A 17,868-nucleotide genomic window follows, 5' to 3' on the forward strand; every position below is an offset into this window, starting at 1 on the left:
TGTAGAAGCACAGTGGCCTAGAGAGGAACCAAGCTATGAGGGGTGGCCAGTCCTCTTCTGGCTGTGTCGGGTGGATATTATAACAGCATGTTCAAATGTGGTTGTAGAGGGTGCAACAGGTCAGCACCTCAGAAATAAATGTCAGTTGGCTTTCCATTCAGAGTATCTCTACCACTCCTGCTGTCTCTAGAGAGTTGAAACCAGCAGGTCTGTGACAGGTAGCACGTCCGGTGAACAGGTCAGGGTTCTGTAGCCGCAGGCAGAATACTTGAAACTGGAGCAGCAGCACGAGCAGGTGGAAGTCCTAGGGCTCAGGTCCTAACAAAGAAAGAAAAGAAAAAGAGAGAATTAAAGACAGCATACTTAAATTCACACAGGACACCGGATAGACAGGAGCAATACTCCAAACTATTGCAGCATAAATACTGGAGGCTGAGACAGGAGGGTTCGGTAGACACTGTGGCCCCATCAGACGATACCCCCGGACAGGGCCAAACAGGCAGGATTATAACCCAGTACAGTGGCTTCTTTCTTGCCGAGCGGCCTTTCACTGGTTTCCTCCAGCATCTTCACAAGGTCCTTCGCTGTTGTTCTGGGATTGATTTGCACTCTTCACACCAAAGTACGTTCATCTCTAGGAGACAGAACTCGTCTCCTTCCTGAGCAGTATGACAGCTGCGTGGTCCCATGGCATTTATACTTGCGTACTATTGTTTGTACAGATGAACGTGGTACCTTCAGGCATTTGGAAATTGCTCCCAAGGATGAACCAGACCTGTGGAGGTCTACAATTTTGTTTGAGGTCTGGTCCGATTTCTTTTGATTTTCCCATGATGTCATGCAAAGAGGCACAGTTTGAAGGTAGGCCTTGAAATATATCCACAGGTACACCTCCAATTGACTCAAATAATGTCAATTAGCCTATCAGAAGCTTCTAAAGCCATGACATAATTTTCTGGAATTTTCCAAGCTGTTTAAAGGCACAGTGAACTTAGTGTATATAAACTTCTGACCCACTGGAATTGTGATACAGTGAATTATAAGTGAAATAATCCCCCTGTAAACAATTGTTGGAAAAATGACTTGTGTCATGTACAAAGTAGATGTCTTAACCGACTTTCCAAAACTATAGTTTGTTATCAAGAAATTTGTGTTGTGGTTGAAAAACTAGATTTATTGACTCCAACCTAAGTGTATGGAAACTTCCGACTTCAACTGTATGTGGTTTCCAGTTTGCACTAAGCCCAGTGTAGTTTCTTGAGGGCCGTCGTGGTATCGGATTGAGGGGGAATATACACGGCTGTGACTATAACCGAAGAGAATCATCTTGGGAGGTAATACGGTCAGCATTTGTTTGTGAGGTATTCTAGGTCGGGTGAACAATAGGACTTGAGTTTTTGTACGTTATCACAATCACACCATGAGTAGTTAATCATGAAACATAGACCACCACCTTTTTTCTTCCTGGAGAGTTCTTTCTTAATGTCTGCACGATGTGCTGAGAACCCAGCTGGCTGTATAGACGGGGACAGTATATCCGGAGAGATCCATGATTCCGTGAAACAGAATGTTACAGTCACCGATGTCTTTCTGGAAGGAGATCCTCGCCCTGAGCTCATCTACTTTATTGTCCAGAGACTGAACATTAGCGAGTAATATACTCTGAAGTGGTTGATGGTGTGCCCACCTCCTCAGACTAGAAGTCCACTCAGAATACCTTTTCTCCGCTGGCGGCGTCTTGGAGCAGCCAGTTCAATTGCCCTGGGGGTACGAACAAAGTATCCAATTCGGGAAAGTCGTATCCCTGGTCGTAATGCTGGTGAGTTACCGCCGCTCTGATATCTAAAAGTTATTTCCGGCTGTATGTAACACAAAAACGTTCTGGGCTAATAATGTAAAAAATAACACACAAAAAAAGCTAAATACTGCAAAGTTTCTTAGGAGCTAGAAGCAGAGCTGCCTTGTGTCGGTACCATCTTAACATTTCATGAGACTTTTGAAAGAAAAAAAACATGTAGGGCATGACATGAACCTATTTACCCACTTGTCTTTCAGACAAGGAGGTGACTGAAAATGTTTGATTCAAGAAGCCACTTTACAAAATAAAATGCATAATTATTCCCATACCATTATTACAGAGAATCAGACAAATTATGCTACCCTCTGCCTATTGGCTACGTAGCTTATTCAAGCCTCATAACACAAGTCTCATAACACAATGCTGCCCCTTTAAGACAAAAAACAAACAAAACATACTGTCTTTTCAAAGATGTCTAGAAATGCACCTGTTTTGTGCTCTTGCAAGAAGCAATGACTCCCCCATTGCTGACTACAAATGATATATAACTGGGTTAATAAGTAACTAATTAGCAAAGGATATGTACAAATGTGCACATGTCGCTACGGCTTTGATCTCAAAACAAGCACCTCTACTCACAACTGCTCATGCTGTAAACAATCCAGTTCAAAATAAATGTCTCTCACCCATGTATGGAAATGGTCTATCTGCATATAGGCATACTGCAGGTCTGATTGGTTATGGCGCAGTGGTCTGTGCAGAGTACAGGGCCTGAGTCGTGCGTGCCTGTCAATGCACTAGAATCATACTACGATGCGTAATGCCTACAACACAACCTATTGCATAGTTAGTTTTGCATACTAAGTCTTGCATAGTTCGTTTTGTTTCTGTATGTTGCATTGAAAGCGGCCAATGTGTTGACTCGATCGACAATTTCAACCAGTAAAGGGAAACGTTGATAGTTAGTGTTCTAGAAAATTGAGTGAAGTTCAATCTCGTGCTTCTCTACTTGGAATTGATAGTTCTTCTGCACGGCAGTCCCGGGGGAGCTAGTTTAGAGGGAACATTGCCTCCTGGGGGTTTACCGCCACAGGTAATGTACGGAAACTTTAATATATGCTCTTAGTATAGGAGGCCAGACAGTGCATCCTTGTGGGCAATGCAATACTCACTTTTTCAATTGCACAGGTGCTTAATTGTAGTCAAATCAACATGATAGTAATGGCTTTTCCACACATGACATATGGTTGCATAGTTAAAAGAAGGGATTACTACAATTAAGAACATTCATTCCAACACAGAACTATTCTAGTTCTATTGGTCTACTGACAGCAAAAAAACGTACATTTGTCACAGGTCTCCATAGTAGCCCACAGCACATTTTCAGCTGCGTTTGTCAGGGGATATCAACTTTGGTGGATAAAGTACGCAATTGTCACACTTGAGTAAAAGTAAAGATCCCTTAGTAGAAAATGATTCAAGTTAACATGAGTCACCCAGTAAAATACAATTGAGTTAAAGTATACAATTATTTGGTTTTAAATATACTTGGTATCAAAAGTAAACGTAATTGCTACAATATTAAGTATCAATTATTTAAAATTTAACAAAGGTCAAAGTAACAATTTCCTGTCCGAAGAAGACCAAAAACAAACGTAGCATCATCAACAATCACACTCAACTCATCGAAAGGACAAGACCGGTGATTACCAGACCTATAGCTGATTGCCTGTATGAAAAAAAAACAGCTGTTTAAAAGTCACCTGAGCGAATAGGCCTACCTCCTAGCACCCCCTAGTGGCTCTTTCCAGACATATGCTTTCCTCCATTTTGATGAACATTTCAGGTGTTAGCCAACCTCCTGCAGAACTCATTATTTTGTATTGAAACGCTGTTATCCATCGTAAATTGGGCATCAAACTGTAAGTGCTTTATTACTATTTTCTCATGAGCAGTTTGTGTGTTTAAAAAAAAAAAAGCGAGCATTAGGGTTGTATCGTTTTGTCCGTAGGTTTCCTTATGCAGGGGGAAAATTGAGAACGTCAATTACTTTTCTCTCAGTTTCTCATGTCAAAAGAAGTCCTGCATGTGGTCCGTACCTGCACAAAAAACAACTTGTGGGGGACATATTTTAACACGAGGTAAGCAGAAAGGAACTGACTTTTTTTTGCTCTTTATTTTCAGTTGATTTTAGTAAATACTTTCTTACCTGCATTGTTGGTTAAGGGCTTGTAATACCTGTTGTATTCCGCGCATGTGATATTACATTTGATTTGACATCGCTGAGAAATTGCATGGGTCACCAGACCCAGGTGTGGAAATTCTGTGTAATTATACATTGCATGAACGTTCATTAAAAAAAAATCCGACTGTATACGGACCAAACATTCGACAAAATTGAAAATGAACTTCCGGCAACGTTGGTGTGTAAATACAAGCATTGCTAAAAGCAGCTAGCCTACGCATTTCTGCAACAGTGATTTTTTTATTTATTTTTTTTTTAAATAATTTTTATTTTCATTTCACATTCAAATACAAATTCAGTGCATAACGTTGTACATAACATGGATACTTATACTTTATTTCCCACAAGTGATGCCCCATTCCAAATGGTAATTACATTTTTACATGTGCGTTATGTAGACGTCATTCTGGCGATGCATTCATTGCGGTTGAACGTTTGCTACGTTCCCGAACGGTTTGTACTGAACGACACATTTCCCCCAAAACGCTTCTGTTTGGGTGTAACTTGCAGCAATTAGTGACGTTTTTAAATGACAGCGGTGCACTTTTAAATCAAACCCAACCCCTCCCCGTTTTTCAGCTGATCTTTAGCACGTTTCCGTTTAATTGAACGTTCCACTACTTTTTTTCGTGCTGAACCCAGCTTTGATGTTAAAGCTCCCCACCTCTCGCGTTCATTTGCACGTGACGTTCAAAACAGATCTTCAGATCGGTGCTTGACTAACCGCCCTTCAAGGAAGTCATGTGAGCCAGGAAATATGGCTACATGAGCAAGTCTATTAGGAACGATCGCTGCATATTATCAATAGGTATCTTTGTGACGATCATCTTGCCACGCTCCGTCGTGACAGGTTATCCCAGGCTTCGAAGCCTGCTATTCCCAGGTTTGGTATCGGGGGTTGTTTTCTGTAAGTGATTTGCGTCGTTATTGGAATAGTTTAGGGCGAGTTTATGAAACAACGTTCCCCTTATCATTAACCGAACTGTCAAGTTCCCAGCTAAAGCCTCTGAAAATGAACACCGAGAAAGACTTCTCGCCTTTGACCCCAAATATTGTCAGAGCACTCAACGACAAACTGTACGAGAAGAGGAAGGTTGCTGCTCTAGAGATTGAAAAGTGAGTCGTTCTTGCACATCATTCTGGTGAAAGTATTTTGTTTGTAGGGGTTAATATATAGCCTTCCAAAATCGTTTGTAAGAGTCAGCTAATGGGAATGGTTTGTACGGTAATGTGACCATCACTTCACACACTCCATATAATTTCAAGTAAGCTGGGTTTGCACATGGTAAGCAATCTCCTGAGAAACCATGTGAAATGTGACCCACTGCCTTCAAATTATCATTTGAAATGTTCTGTATTTTGAAAGTTGAGGCCTTTAAGTGAAATTAAATTAGGACGCCTGCTTTCTTTCAGGCACATGATACTGACTTGTCCCAAGAATAGAAATACAAGAACATGTAAGATGCATCATGTGACACTAAAGTTAAAATGGGAAAGGATTATAGAGCATTAGGTGGTCCTGCCACAGGCCCCTGATTGGGTTATGTTGCTGCATTGTATGATAAGTTGATGGCTGGAGACAGACTGTGGGCAGGCTTTGTTCTAGCCAAGGAATAACACTCTTGATTAAACTCATCAATGCCTTTTTATGATTAAGCCAAGTTGATCAGTGAAGGCTAATGTGTTGGTCCAAAGCCTGCATTGCACACCATGTGTATCCCCAAGATTGAACACTACTCTGATTTTCGTGTGTCTTATCTTGCTAGACATTTGTTTATTTTATGTTCATGAACATAATCTTTCTCTGTTGCCTTAATCCACAGACTGGTGAGGGAGTTTGTGGCTCAGAACAACTCTACCCAGATTAGACATGTTATCCAGATACTGGCCTCAGAGTTCGCCCTTTCCCAGCACCCTCACAGCCGCAAAGGAGGCCTCATCGGCCTGGCAGCATGCTCCATTGCCCTGGGAAAGGTAAAGCCTCTGGGCACCCATACACAGATCTGTAATACATTGTACATTACGCAGCGTTGTTTTGCTGTTTCATTCTTGTTTTTTTTATGCCTTTGTTAACCCCATTCCAGAAAGTTACACGTTTGTAAGCGTGTCAACATGTAAATCATATAAATGCATCTACTTAATATACATGTTTGAGAAGACTGCATTTAAGTAATAAAAAAAAACAAAGTTGAGATTGCATCCCTAATGTTTGGTGTGTCTTGCAGGACTCCGGGCTGTACCTGAAGGAGCTTATCGAGCCTGTACTCACGTGCTTTAATGATTCAGACAGCAGACTGCGGTACTATGCCTGTGAGGCGCTCTACAACATAGTAAAAGTGGCCAGGGGAGCTGTGTTACCCCACTTCAACGTGCTCTTCGACGGCCTCAGCAAGGTAACCAGAGTCTTAATTCTCAGAAGACATGTTTTTAGGCTACCTCTGATGTTGTGTGCTCTCTCCTCCAGCTTGCTGCAGATCCTGACCCCAATGTGAAGAGTGGCTCTGAACTCCTTGACAGACTGTTGAAGGTGAGATTCCAGTAAAAACCATGTTGAGACATTTCCTGGAAGTGTAATGTCAGTTTAGAAGGGGCTTTGGCTAGATGAGGTGGTTAATGATTGGGTAATAGCTGAAGTGACAAACAGTTATACATGAACAGCAGCTAAGGTAAGAGACGAGTTCGGTCATGAACCCCCAAAACAATGACCCTTCTCTGCTTTCACAGGACATTGTGACGGAGAGTAACAAGTTTGACCTGGTGGCGTTTGTCCCCCTGCTGCGTGAGAGAATCTACTCCAATAACCAGTATGCCCGTCAATTCATCATATCCTGGGTGAGTACAACCGATTGCCATGTCACATTAAAACTTATGTCATTGATGAGCAGAATAAGACCTGTTTCTATACTTTTACAGCAATATCATTATTCATCACTCTTTATGAATTAATATCCATTATTTAATAACCATTTAAAGGTTGTTAAAAATGAGTTTTTTTGGCTATCCTATAGCCCACCTAAAAGTGTGTTATGAAAAATTTTATACACTGGTAGTTGTATTAATAGCAGCTGAGGTTGTTATTCTGGTTCTCCCTTGCTACAGATATTAGTTCTGGAATCTGTTCCGGACATCAACCTCCTGGACTACCTACCAGAAATCCTTGATGGACTCTTCCAGATCTTAGGGGACAGCAGCAAAGAGATTCGGAGGACGTAAGAACCCTTTATTCCTCTTTTCTCTTCGCACGTCCAAACCCGCTGTTCTCCCCTCCTCAGTCTGCTGTACTCTAGGAAGGAAACTGTGACTGTTTCTTGTCTTTCAGGTGTGAAGTTGTCTTGGGCGAGTTCCTGAAGGAGATCAAGAAGACTCCCTCTAGTGTCAAGTTTGCAGAGATGGCCAACATCCTGGTCATCCATTGCCAGGTTTCTGATGAGTCCAAACTCAGTAAGTTTCACATTGGGATCCATCCATTAAATCTTTTAGTTAAACTGGTAAAGTGGAATTTCAGGAATAGGTCATTAGATTGATGTGTAAGCAACTGTTAGGGTTTAACACTACAACTGCTAGGCCTGGAGGGACTCCCCTTCAAGTTAATGAGCAGTCATTCTGACAGTATAATAAATAGATTTCATATATGCTATCACCAAAAAATTATTTGGGTGTTTTTACGAAGGTCTTAAGTATTATTAAAATACGATTTGTATTTCAGATAACACAATAGCATTTAAATGTGTTGCTGTAGGCTGTATGTCAACCACAAATTCAAGTGTTTAATCACTTTTATTTGTGGAGTGCCTTTGTTACAACCATGAAACAGAAAGCATATGTGTTGGAACACGGTAACAGCTTCTTTTTATAACAATAAAATAGCCCATCCACAAAGGCACACTGTCAGCAAGACAGGCGGTCAAGTGATGACAACATCAGTAGCCTAACTAGGGGTGTGAACTTTTAAACGTTAAGATGAAGTTGGGATCCCCCCCCACCCCACACACACACACTTCTTAAAATCACAGTTCAGTTATCACAAAATAATATTTTCTGTGTTATAGGCTATAAAGGCCTTGGGAATTTGTGTAATTCAAATAAAACCAGACAAAGAGTTTTGCAAGGCATGCAAGACGAGACATGGTGAGATTCAGATTACCAAAACATATGAGCATGCTTCTGCCCCTCTCCCTAACTGGCCTGCCTGCTCTGTCTTCGCTAATGACTCAAGTGTGTCTTCTGTCTGTTGCGTGTAGAATATCCTAGCCTATTCATGGCACGGATGTCTTCGGGACAGTCTTTGCGAGCATGGCGTAGCCTACTCTTTGTTTTTGCGGCAGGGGGCGGCAGGGTAGCCTAGTGGTTAGAGCGTTGGACTAGTAACCGGAAGGTTCAAACCCCCGAGCTGACAAGGTACAAATCTGTCGTTCTGCCCCTGAACAGGCAGTTAACCCACTGTTCCCAGGCCGTCATTGAAAATAAGAATTTGTTCTTAACTGACTTGCCTGGTTAAATAAAGGTAAAATAAAAAATAAAATAAAAATTTGCCAAATATTAAATTACTGGTAGCCAAGGTACAAATCTGTCGTTCTGCCCCTGAACAGGCAGTTAACCCACTGTTCCCAGGCCGTCATTGAAAATAAGAATTTGTTCTTAACTGACTTGCCTGGTTAAATAAAGGTAAAATAAAAAATAAAATAAAAATTTGCCAAATATTAAATTACTGGTAGCCTGTATCGATAATGCTTTTCAGACATAATGTAATGTGGCCCCTTGAAAGTGCAACCGCGTGTTTTTCTGTTAGTGTAGGCTATACTAGGTTGTTTAAAAAAAAAATGCAGAAACACAATCTTATCTGGTGATATGAACTGACATTTTACTTGTCTGTAAAGGAATGCTGTTTTCAAAACGGGACTAAAATCGATCATTAGGCAACCAGAACTGTCAATCAAACAATCGGGAGCTATTGCGTGCAGCCTGCTTGCCTGAGCATTGACCACTCTACTAAAAAAAGTACTTTAAAGTTTAAATATCGTGACTTACTAAGACATTTAGTAGAAATAAAACACATCTAGCTACCATACCATAAAACAACAAAGCAGCACATCAATTAGCAATGTTTATTGTTAGGGGAAAAAAATACAGAACATTTTATGCCGGAACAGAATTATACTGTCTGAAAAGGTACAGACCTGATGTGGTACTTTTTTTGTCTGAAAAGTTATCAATTGTCTCTATTGACATGTTACTGTAGCTGTGTTCTATGTCTGTAAAGGGTTGCTGTAGATAACTTAATTGCCCTCCCCAAGCGGTAATGCTTATGTAATTGGACCATTATTCTGCATTGTAAATTGACAGGGAATTTTATAATTGTTTCTTAGTGTTTTAATGGAAAACCGATAAACAGCACCATAGATGGTAGTTGGGCTTAGTGTGTGTAAGAGGAACCCAGCATTGAGCTTTCATCACAAAATAACCATCACAGGGTTAGTGTGACTCATTAGCCAATGTGGAAATGAGAACTGATCTGCTCTAATGCTGCAATGACATCTGATATTAATGGCAGGGAGCGCTTGCATTGCTTTGACTATCTTTTTAAATGGACTGTTTAATTTATGTTTTTCTTATCCATTATACAAAATTATGACTTAGTCACAGTTATCCCTAACAGAATGAAGGTTGAAAGCTCAGGAATGATTTGAAATTCACCTGAAAGTTTAACAAGTTATCACAGAACCATTTCCAAGTTCTCTCTATCTTATCAAAGTCCCCACCCGACCCCAGAATGACTCTCTTTCTGTCCTTCTAGCCAATGACCTAATCCAGTTGACAGCCATGACGTGGATGAGGGAGTTTATCCAGCTGGCAGGGAGGGTGGTCCTGCCCTACTCCTCTGGCATTCTGACTGCTGTCCTGCCCTGCCTGTCCTACGACGACCGCAAAAAGAGTATCCTTCATCATAAGCTTAGTATAGAAACATCATGGTGTCAGATGGAATGTATAACTTGATGCGTTAGCAAAGAATGGTAACTATTAGGCCTTTATCACAGATCAACGTGGTTGTGTATTGTACTGTATGATGGAGTAGCACGAGCAAGTGCTTATAAAATCTGGTCACCAGATGGCGCCATAGCTCTGTTTCGGGAGGTTTGCGTCCTTCACCGATCCTGTCCAGGCACCAAAGAAGCTGCCAGTGCCTGTAACCACAGCCTGATGAAGCTGGTGACCCCTGAAGATGATGAGGATGAAGAAGAAACTGGAAGCGGTAACAGCCAACCCAGAGAAGACAGCCCGCCAAAGACAGAGGGGGACACTAACGGTAAGTTACCACTTGATGCTTCGTTTTAAGTTGTCCAAATTGGCCTACATGACAAGGATGGTTGTTAATTCCAAGGTGAACAGGGAGGAGTCCTGTTATTGTTTACAGCACTTTGCTGTGATTCAATTTGAAAAAGGCGGAAAAAAAAAAAATATATATATATATATATATAAATAATTATTTCTTCTTCTTATTATTTTTTAACCTTAGGTCTGGGCCAGTGTCAAAATGTTGACCGTTTTCCTCTTCTGATCACCATGCTCATTGTCAATTTTGTAGTCATTGTTCTAGTATTGAAAAAGTACTGAAGTTTCAAATACCGTGCAACAGTAGTTAAAAAAAAAAATGCAGTATTCACACAGAAATTGAGCCTACGTGTTGATTGGTGCTGTTCTTTTTCTTCCTGCGTGGTTGAGCCGCCCCCTGCTGTTTTAATAGCAGGGGGTGGCGCTCGGGGGTTGTAAGTGAGAAAGACACAGAGGAGAACTGACTAGGGTTGTGACGGTCCTGTTGTAAAATCTTAAATGCTTTCGCCTGCCGTTTTTCCTCTGAGCAATGCACCAAATCCTCTACTACAACTGCTCCCCGGACCCCGTAGTATTGTCGTCCTCTGCTCTGACCTCAGAAGACTGAGGGACATTTAGCTCTTTCAGAAAGTTTTCATACCCCTTATTCCATAATTTGTTACAGCCTGGTTTCAAAATGGATGACATTTTTTTCCCCCTCACCCATCTCCACACAATACGCCATAATGATAATGTTAATGCCATGTTTTTAGAAGTTTTGCAAATTTAACTACAGATCTCATTTACTTAAGTATTCACACCCCTGAGTCCATACATGTTAGAATTAACTTTGGCAGCGATTACAGTTGATTTTTTTTTCTCTTAAGAGCTTTGCACACCTGGATTGTACAATATTTGCACATTAATTCTTTTTTTGAGATTCTTCAAGCTCTGTCAAGTGGATTGTTGATCATTGCTAGACAGCCATTTTCAAGTCTTGCCATAGATTTTCAAGCCAATTTAAGTAATAACTTTAACTAGGCCTTTCATGAGCATTCAGTGTCGTCTTGGTAAGCATCTCCAGTGTATATTTGGCCTTGTGTTTTAGGTTATTGTCCTGCTGAAAGGTACATTTGTCTCCCAGTATCTGTTAAGTAGAATGAACAAGGTTTTCCAGGATTTTGCCTGTGCTTATTGCTTCATTTTGATTATTTTTTTTTACCCTAAAAAAAGTTCCCTAGTTCTTACCAATGACAAGCATACACAAAACATGATGCAGCCACCACACGCTTGAAAATATGAAGAGCGGTACTTGGTGATGTGTTTTGTTGGATTTGTCCCAAACATAACACTTTGTATTCAAAATATAATGTTAATTTCTTTGCCACTTTCTTTGCAGTTTGGCTTTGTTGCCTTATTGCAAACAGGATGCATGTTTTGGAATATTATTCTGTACAGACTTCCTTTTCCCTCTTTCATTTTAGGTTGGTATTGTGGAGTAACTACATTGTTGAGCCATCCTCAGTTTTCTCCTATCACAGCCATTAAATTCTGTTTTATAGTCACCATTGGCCTCAGTGAAATCCCTGTGCGGTTTCCTTCCTCTCTGTCGCCTGAATTGGGAAGGATGCCTGCATCGTTGTAGTGACTGCGTGAATTGATACACCATCCAAAGTGTAATAATTTCACCATGCTCAAAGGGATATTCAATGTCTGTTGTTATTATATATTTATTTTTTCTCCCATTTACCAGTAGGTGCCCTTTGCAAGTAATTAAAAAACCTCCCTGGCCTTTGGTTGAATCTGTTTTGAAATTCAGTGCTCGACTGATATGTGAATTGATTGCCCCTCATCTATCTTCAGAGTTTGTTCTGTTAGGTGACCTAAACTGGGATATGCTTAACACCCCGGCAGTCCTACAATCTAAGCTAGATGCCCTCAATCTCACACAAATCATCAAGGAACCCACCAGGTACAACCCCAAATTCGTAACCATGGGCACCCTCCGATATCATCCTGATCAACTTGCCCTCTAAATACACCTCTGCTGTCTTCAAACAGGATCTCAGCGATCACTGCCTCATTGCCTGCATCCGCTATGGGTTCGCGGTCAAACGACCACCCCTCACCACTGTCAAACTCTCCCTAAAACACTTCTGTGAGCAGGCCTTTCTAATCGACCAGGCCCGGTAATCCTGGAAGGATATTGACCTCATCCCGTCAGTCCAGGATGCCTGGTCGTTCTTTAAAAGTAATTTTCTCACCATCTTAAATAAGCATGCCCTTTTCAAAAAATGTAGAACTAATAACAGATATAGCCCTTGGTTCACTCCAGACCTGACTGCCCTTGACCAGCACAAAAACATCCTGTCAGACTGCAATGGCATCGAATAGCCCCCGCAATATGCAACTGTTCAGGGAAGTCAGGAACCAATACACGCAGTCAGTCAGGAAAGCAAATGCTAGCTTTTTCAAGCAGACATTTGCATCCTGTAGCTCTAACTCAAAAAAAGTTTTGGGACACTGTAAAGTCCATGGAGAACAAGAACACCTCCCAGTGGCCCACTGCACTGAGGTTAGGTAACATGGTCACCACCGATCGAAAATGTCAATAAGCATTTCTCTACTGCTGGCCATGCTTTCCTCCTGGCTACCCCAACCAAGGCCAACAGAAAAGACCGTAATGTGCAGCCGTCTTCATCGACCTGGCCAAGGCTTTCGACTCTGCCAATCACCACATCTTCATCGGCAGACTCAATAGCCTTGGTTTCTCAAATGACTGCCTCGCCTGGTTCACCAGCTACTTCTCAGATAGAGTTCAGTGTGTCAAATCGGAGGGCCTGTTGTCTGGACCTCTGGCAGTCTCTATGGGGGTACCACAGGGCTCAATTCTTGGGCCGACTCCTTTCTCTGTATATATCAATGATGTCGCTCTTGCTGCGGGTGATTCCCTGATCCACCTCTATGCAGACGACACCATTCTGTATATATCTGGCCCTTCTTTGGACACTGTGTTAACTAACCTCCAAACAAGCTTCGATGCCATACAACACTCCTTCCGTGGCCTCCAGCTGCTCCTAAACACTAGTAATACCAAATGCATGCTTTTCAACCGTTTGCTGCCCGCACCCCTCCCTCTTGACTAGCATCACTACTCTGGACGGTTCTGACCTAGAATATGTGGGCTACTACAAATACCTAGTTGTCTGGCTAGACTGCGAACTCTCCTTCCAGACTCAAATTAAACATCTCCAATCCAAAATCAAATCTAGAATCGGCTTTCTATTTCACAACAAAGCCTCCTTCACTCACGCCGCCAAACTTACCCTAGTAAAACTGACTATCCTACCGATCCTTGACTTCCGCGATGTCATCTACAAAATAGCTTACAACACTCTACTCAGACTGCATCCAATTTGCTATCACATTGCCGTCCGTTATGTTACCAAAGCCACTTATACCACCCACCACTGCGACCTGTATGCTCTAGTCGGCTGGCCCTCGCTACATATTCGTCACCAGACCCACTGGCTCCAGGTCATCTGTAAGTCTATGCTAGGTAAAGCTCCGCCTTATCTCAGTTCACTGGTCACGATAACACCCAGCACGCGCTCCAGCAGGTGTATCTCACTGGTCATCCCCAAAGCCAACACCTCCTTTGGCCGCCTTTCCTTCCAGTTCTCTGCTGCCAGTGACTTGAACGAATTGCAAAAATCGCTGAAGCTGGAGACTTATATTTCCATCACTAACTTTAAACATCGGTTATCTGAGTAGCTAACCGATCGCTGCAGCTGTACATTGTCCATCTGTAAATAGCCCACCCAATCTACCTCATTCCCATATTGTTTTTATTTACTTTTTCCTCTTTTGCACACCAGTATCTCTACTTGCACATCATCTGCTCATTTATCACTTCAGTGTTAATCTGCTAAATTGTAATTACTTCGCTACAATGGCCTATTTATTGTCTACCTCATCACGTCATTTGCACACACTGTAAATAGACTATTTTTTTATATTGTGTTAGACTGTACGCTTGCTAATTCCATTAATAACTCTGTTTTTGTCGCACTGCTTTGCTTTACCTTAGCCAGGTCGCAGTTGTAAATGAGAACTTGTTCTCAACTAGCTTACAAGGTGAAATAAAAATAAAAAGGACCTTCAAGTTAATTGTATGTGTGTGGTACAGAGATGAGGTAGTCATGTGCCTTGCCATAACAAAGGGGTTGAATACTTATTGACCTATTTAAAAAAAAAAATATATATGTATATAATACCACTTTGACATTGGTTATTGTGTGTAGGCCAGTGAAAAAAATATCTAGTTTTAAAACGGGAGTGGCTCCTAATCCGTGCCCGGATATTTTAGTTCTGAGGCTCTGTATCCGTGAGTGTGAAAACTGTCGCGGTATCTCGTGGGAATTTAGGACGTCAGTCAACATGCCGACACCGGGTTAGATGCAGCTAGTTAGATCAGAGTTAAAAGCCAAAACGATGATATCCGCAATGTCGCTAAGTAAAAAAACAACCAAAACAGCAATAGCCACTGCAATGTCAAAACATGATTTTGGTACTGAGTTCAGTACCATTTGCATGATGTTGTGGACCCATGACTGATGTATCATCATTTGCTAGCAAGCTATTGTCCAGTACTATCCTGTGTGCATTTCTATGTATGCCTGACTCTCATGCATACTGTCACATATCCTGCCCTATTTATCTGGGTACATTGGCTATTTGGTGTCTTTACATACATACCAATATTGGTCTTTCTGTATTTATTTGCCCAATTTGTTTATGGTTCAAAGTGTTTTCTGTAGAGATTGGAGCTAATCATATTGACATACACCCAATAATATCCACATCTGTGACCTTATCAAATTGATCCTTGCTTGTAGCTGTACTACAGAGCTATGCTATCAAAATTGTGCCTCTTTTTAGCCCGATAAGAATTGTATTTGACATAAATCACTGACAGCATTTGGAGTGAATATAGCTTTAGAAATATGTAATATTTCACAATTGTTCCTTGAATGCCTTTTCAATGTTTGGTTTATACAGTATTATCGGAAGGCGGAAGCTCTAAAAAAGGTATTATGCATTGGCTGGGAAACGAACCCGGGCCACCTGGCTCCTGTACAGCAGGCAAGAGTTGTACCACTGAACCACCCATGCTTAGATGGGGATAGGGTGTATCCTGCTCTTTTGAATGAGGCCGAGAGCCACGTCACTAAGGGGTTGGCCGGAGAGGCGGGTGATGAGTCATTCTTCTCCTAATGCGCTCTGAGCCGTACCTTCCCCCGCCTGCACATGTTGATCTGCCCCCTCGCCTGCCAGCTATGGTGAGTGAGGGTAAGTGGCACATGAAGAATGTGCTATGAGCAGCCATCAGCCAGTTATCACATTAGGCTACTGGTAACTAACCCCTCTCCCTGACCAACAGCAGCTCAACAGCAGGAGTATTTAAGGTACTCATAAAGTCAGTGAGACTCCAGGGGTCTGTTCTCAATGTACCTTTGTTATACATGCTCATTCAGTCTGAGTCTCTGTGCTGAGAAAGTCCTCCGTCCTGCTTTGAGACACGCTCAATCACTTGTTTGCTGTGCTCCTCCCCTTCACTCTGGTTGGTGGCCACTCTCCGGCTGGATTATTCTGTGGAATGCAGTTCCTTTTTAAGCCATAAGCAGGGAAGTTCTAGCATGTAAAGCATTGGTGGTTCAGTGGTAGAATTCTCGCCTGCCACGCGGGAGGCCCGGGTTCGATTCCCGGCCAATGCATGCATTTCCTTTTGCGCTGGTAGTGGATTTGTATAAATGGGTTACACATTTGTCATTGCTATGAATTGTACCATGAACATATTCAATTAAAGTTACAATGCATTTCCCCACAGAATTGTCTATTTTTAGCTTGTCCTCTGATGGATTTCCAGTGCACAATATTTGTAGGCTACAGTAAATACATTGCTCTCGATCATTCAATGCGATCACTGGCAACAATCAATGTATAATTTACATGTAGTGGTGCACCCAGTATTAACATTGGCTACTATTTAGCTTGAAAGGGTTTTTTGGTGGCTCTGACTCTAAACGACCTCTGATTTCAGATATGCTCAACGCGTCACAGGAGTCTGTGGGTTTCAGCAACATCTGCTTCTTCACTCCCACAAGGTATGTGCTAAGTGATTTGAATTGTGCAGTTAGTAATTAGCAGAGGTGTGGACTCGTCACATGACTTGGACTCTAGTCCGACTCAAGGTCACAAATTTGACTTCAGGCTCGGCTTGATAAATAAAATGGCTTGACTTGGAGCTTCAAGACTCAACTTAAAATTATCTGGCCAGGTTTTGTCACTCATTTTGTGGCTTTCACTCAGCCAGAGACAGCCGCAGCATCGACTTGCAAAAAAAATAAAATTGTGCAACTGATGGGCTAGTTTTCAAAGTGAGGTTTAAACTGAATGGGGGAAAAAATGTTTTTTAATAGTCTACATATAGCCTACCATTTTATATTTGATATATTTGCCTATTTATTTATTCAGAGACATCAAATATGCAAAATGACATTTTAGTAATTTAACACACACTCTTATCCAGAGTGACTTACAGGAGCAATTAAGGTTAAGTGTCTTGCTCAATGGCACATCGACAGATTGTTCACGTAGGCTGCTCGGAGATTCAAACCAACGACCTTCCAGTTACTCTCTTAACTGCTAGGCTACCTGCCAAGGTGGAATTCTATTACACCGGGCTCCTACGCTCCTCTGATGTGTCAGGGCTTGCAGAATATAATGGATTACAAAGGGATACCCAGCCGTGAGATGCCCAGTGACTCAGAACTCCCAAATGAGCGAACTGCCTTTTTATACTCGCTCCAAGGAAAACAGTCCTGCATGAAAGTCCCTGTTCTGATGACTGTGATCTCTCTCCGTTCCCGATGTGAGTAAAGCTTTTAAACAGGTTAACACTTGCAAGTCCGCCGGGCCAGACAGAATACCAGGGCTCGTTCTCAGAGCATGCGTAGACCAGCTGGCAAGTGTCTTCACGGACATTTTCAATCTTATTTATTTAACTATTCAAGTCAGTTAAGAACAAATTCTTAATTACAATGAAGGCCTACCCCGGCCAAATCCGGATGACGCTGGGCCAATTGTGCTCCACCCTATGGAACTACCAATCATGGCCGGATGTGAAATAGCCTGGATTCGAACCAGGGACTGTAGTGACGCCTCTTGCACTGAGATGCATTGCCTTAGACAGCTGTGGCACTCGGGAGCAAATGACTGTAGCACTTACATCTGTAATTATAAAGTGCTTTGAAAGGCTGGTCATCACACACACACACACACACACCATCATCCCAGACACCCTGGACCTGCTCTAATTTGCATACTGCCTCAACAGATCCACAGATGATTCAATCTCAATTTTTCCTCAATGTCAACACAAAGCAACCACACTCTTGGCTCCTTTAAAAACCTACTGTAAAATATTGTGTGCTATAGCATGGAAAATAAATGA

At 41.8% G+C, this 17,868-nt stretch overlaps 1 protein-coding gene and 1 non-coding gene across 4 annotated transcripts in view; both read left to right on the plus strand.

Annotated features, from left to right (window-relative positions):
- The first annotated feature begins 3,607 nt into the window (after positions 1-3,607).
- Positions 3,608-17,868, plus strand: part of LOC139407624 (vac14 homolog (S. cerevisiae)) — a 31,215-nt gene continuing 16,954 nt past the window's right edge. Inside the window, exons 1-11 of one of the 3 annotated variants that reach the window (XM_071151465.1) lie at positions 3,608-3,720; positions 3,810-3,939; positions 5,867-6,017; positions 6,269-6,436; positions 6,508-6,570; positions 6,768-6,875; positions 7,143-7,252; positions 7,363-7,484; positions 9,838-9,975; positions 10,204-10,347; positions 16,456-16,519. In XM_071151465.1, coding sequence (XP_071007566.1) covers positions 3,866-3,939; positions 5,867-6,017; positions 6,269-6,436; positions 6,508-6,570; positions 6,768-6,875; positions 7,143-7,252; positions 7,363-7,484; positions 9,838-9,975; positions 10,204-10,347; positions 16,456-16,519 — 1,142 coding nt within the window. In that variant the 5' untranslated portion in view covers positions 3,608-3,720; positions 3,810-3,865. Of the gene's footprint in view, positions 3,721-3,809; positions 3,940-4,575; positions 5,160-5,866; positions 6,018-6,268; positions 6,437-6,507; positions 6,571-6,767; positions 6,876-7,142; positions 7,253-7,362; positions 7,485-9,837; positions 9,976-10,203; positions 10,348-16,455; positions 16,520-17,868 lie in introns of those variants that run through there. The other 2 variants (XM_071151474.1, XM_071151458.1) reach the window with 2 other exon arrangements.
- On the plus strand, positions 16,059-16,129 carry trnag-gcc (transfer RNA glycine (anticodon GCC)). The gene has a single exon. It is a non-coding gene; the product is annotated as a tRNA-Gly (tRNA).

Source organism: Oncorhynchus clarkii, chromosome 1, assembly GCF_045791955.1.
Source record: "Oncorhynchus clarkii lewisi isolate Uvic-CL-2024 chromosome 1, UVic_Ocla_1.0, whole genome shotgun sequence".
Taxonomy (NCBI): domain Eukaryota; kingdom Metazoa; phylum Chordata; class Actinopteri; order Salmoniformes; family Salmonidae; genus Oncorhynchus; species Oncorhynchus clarkii.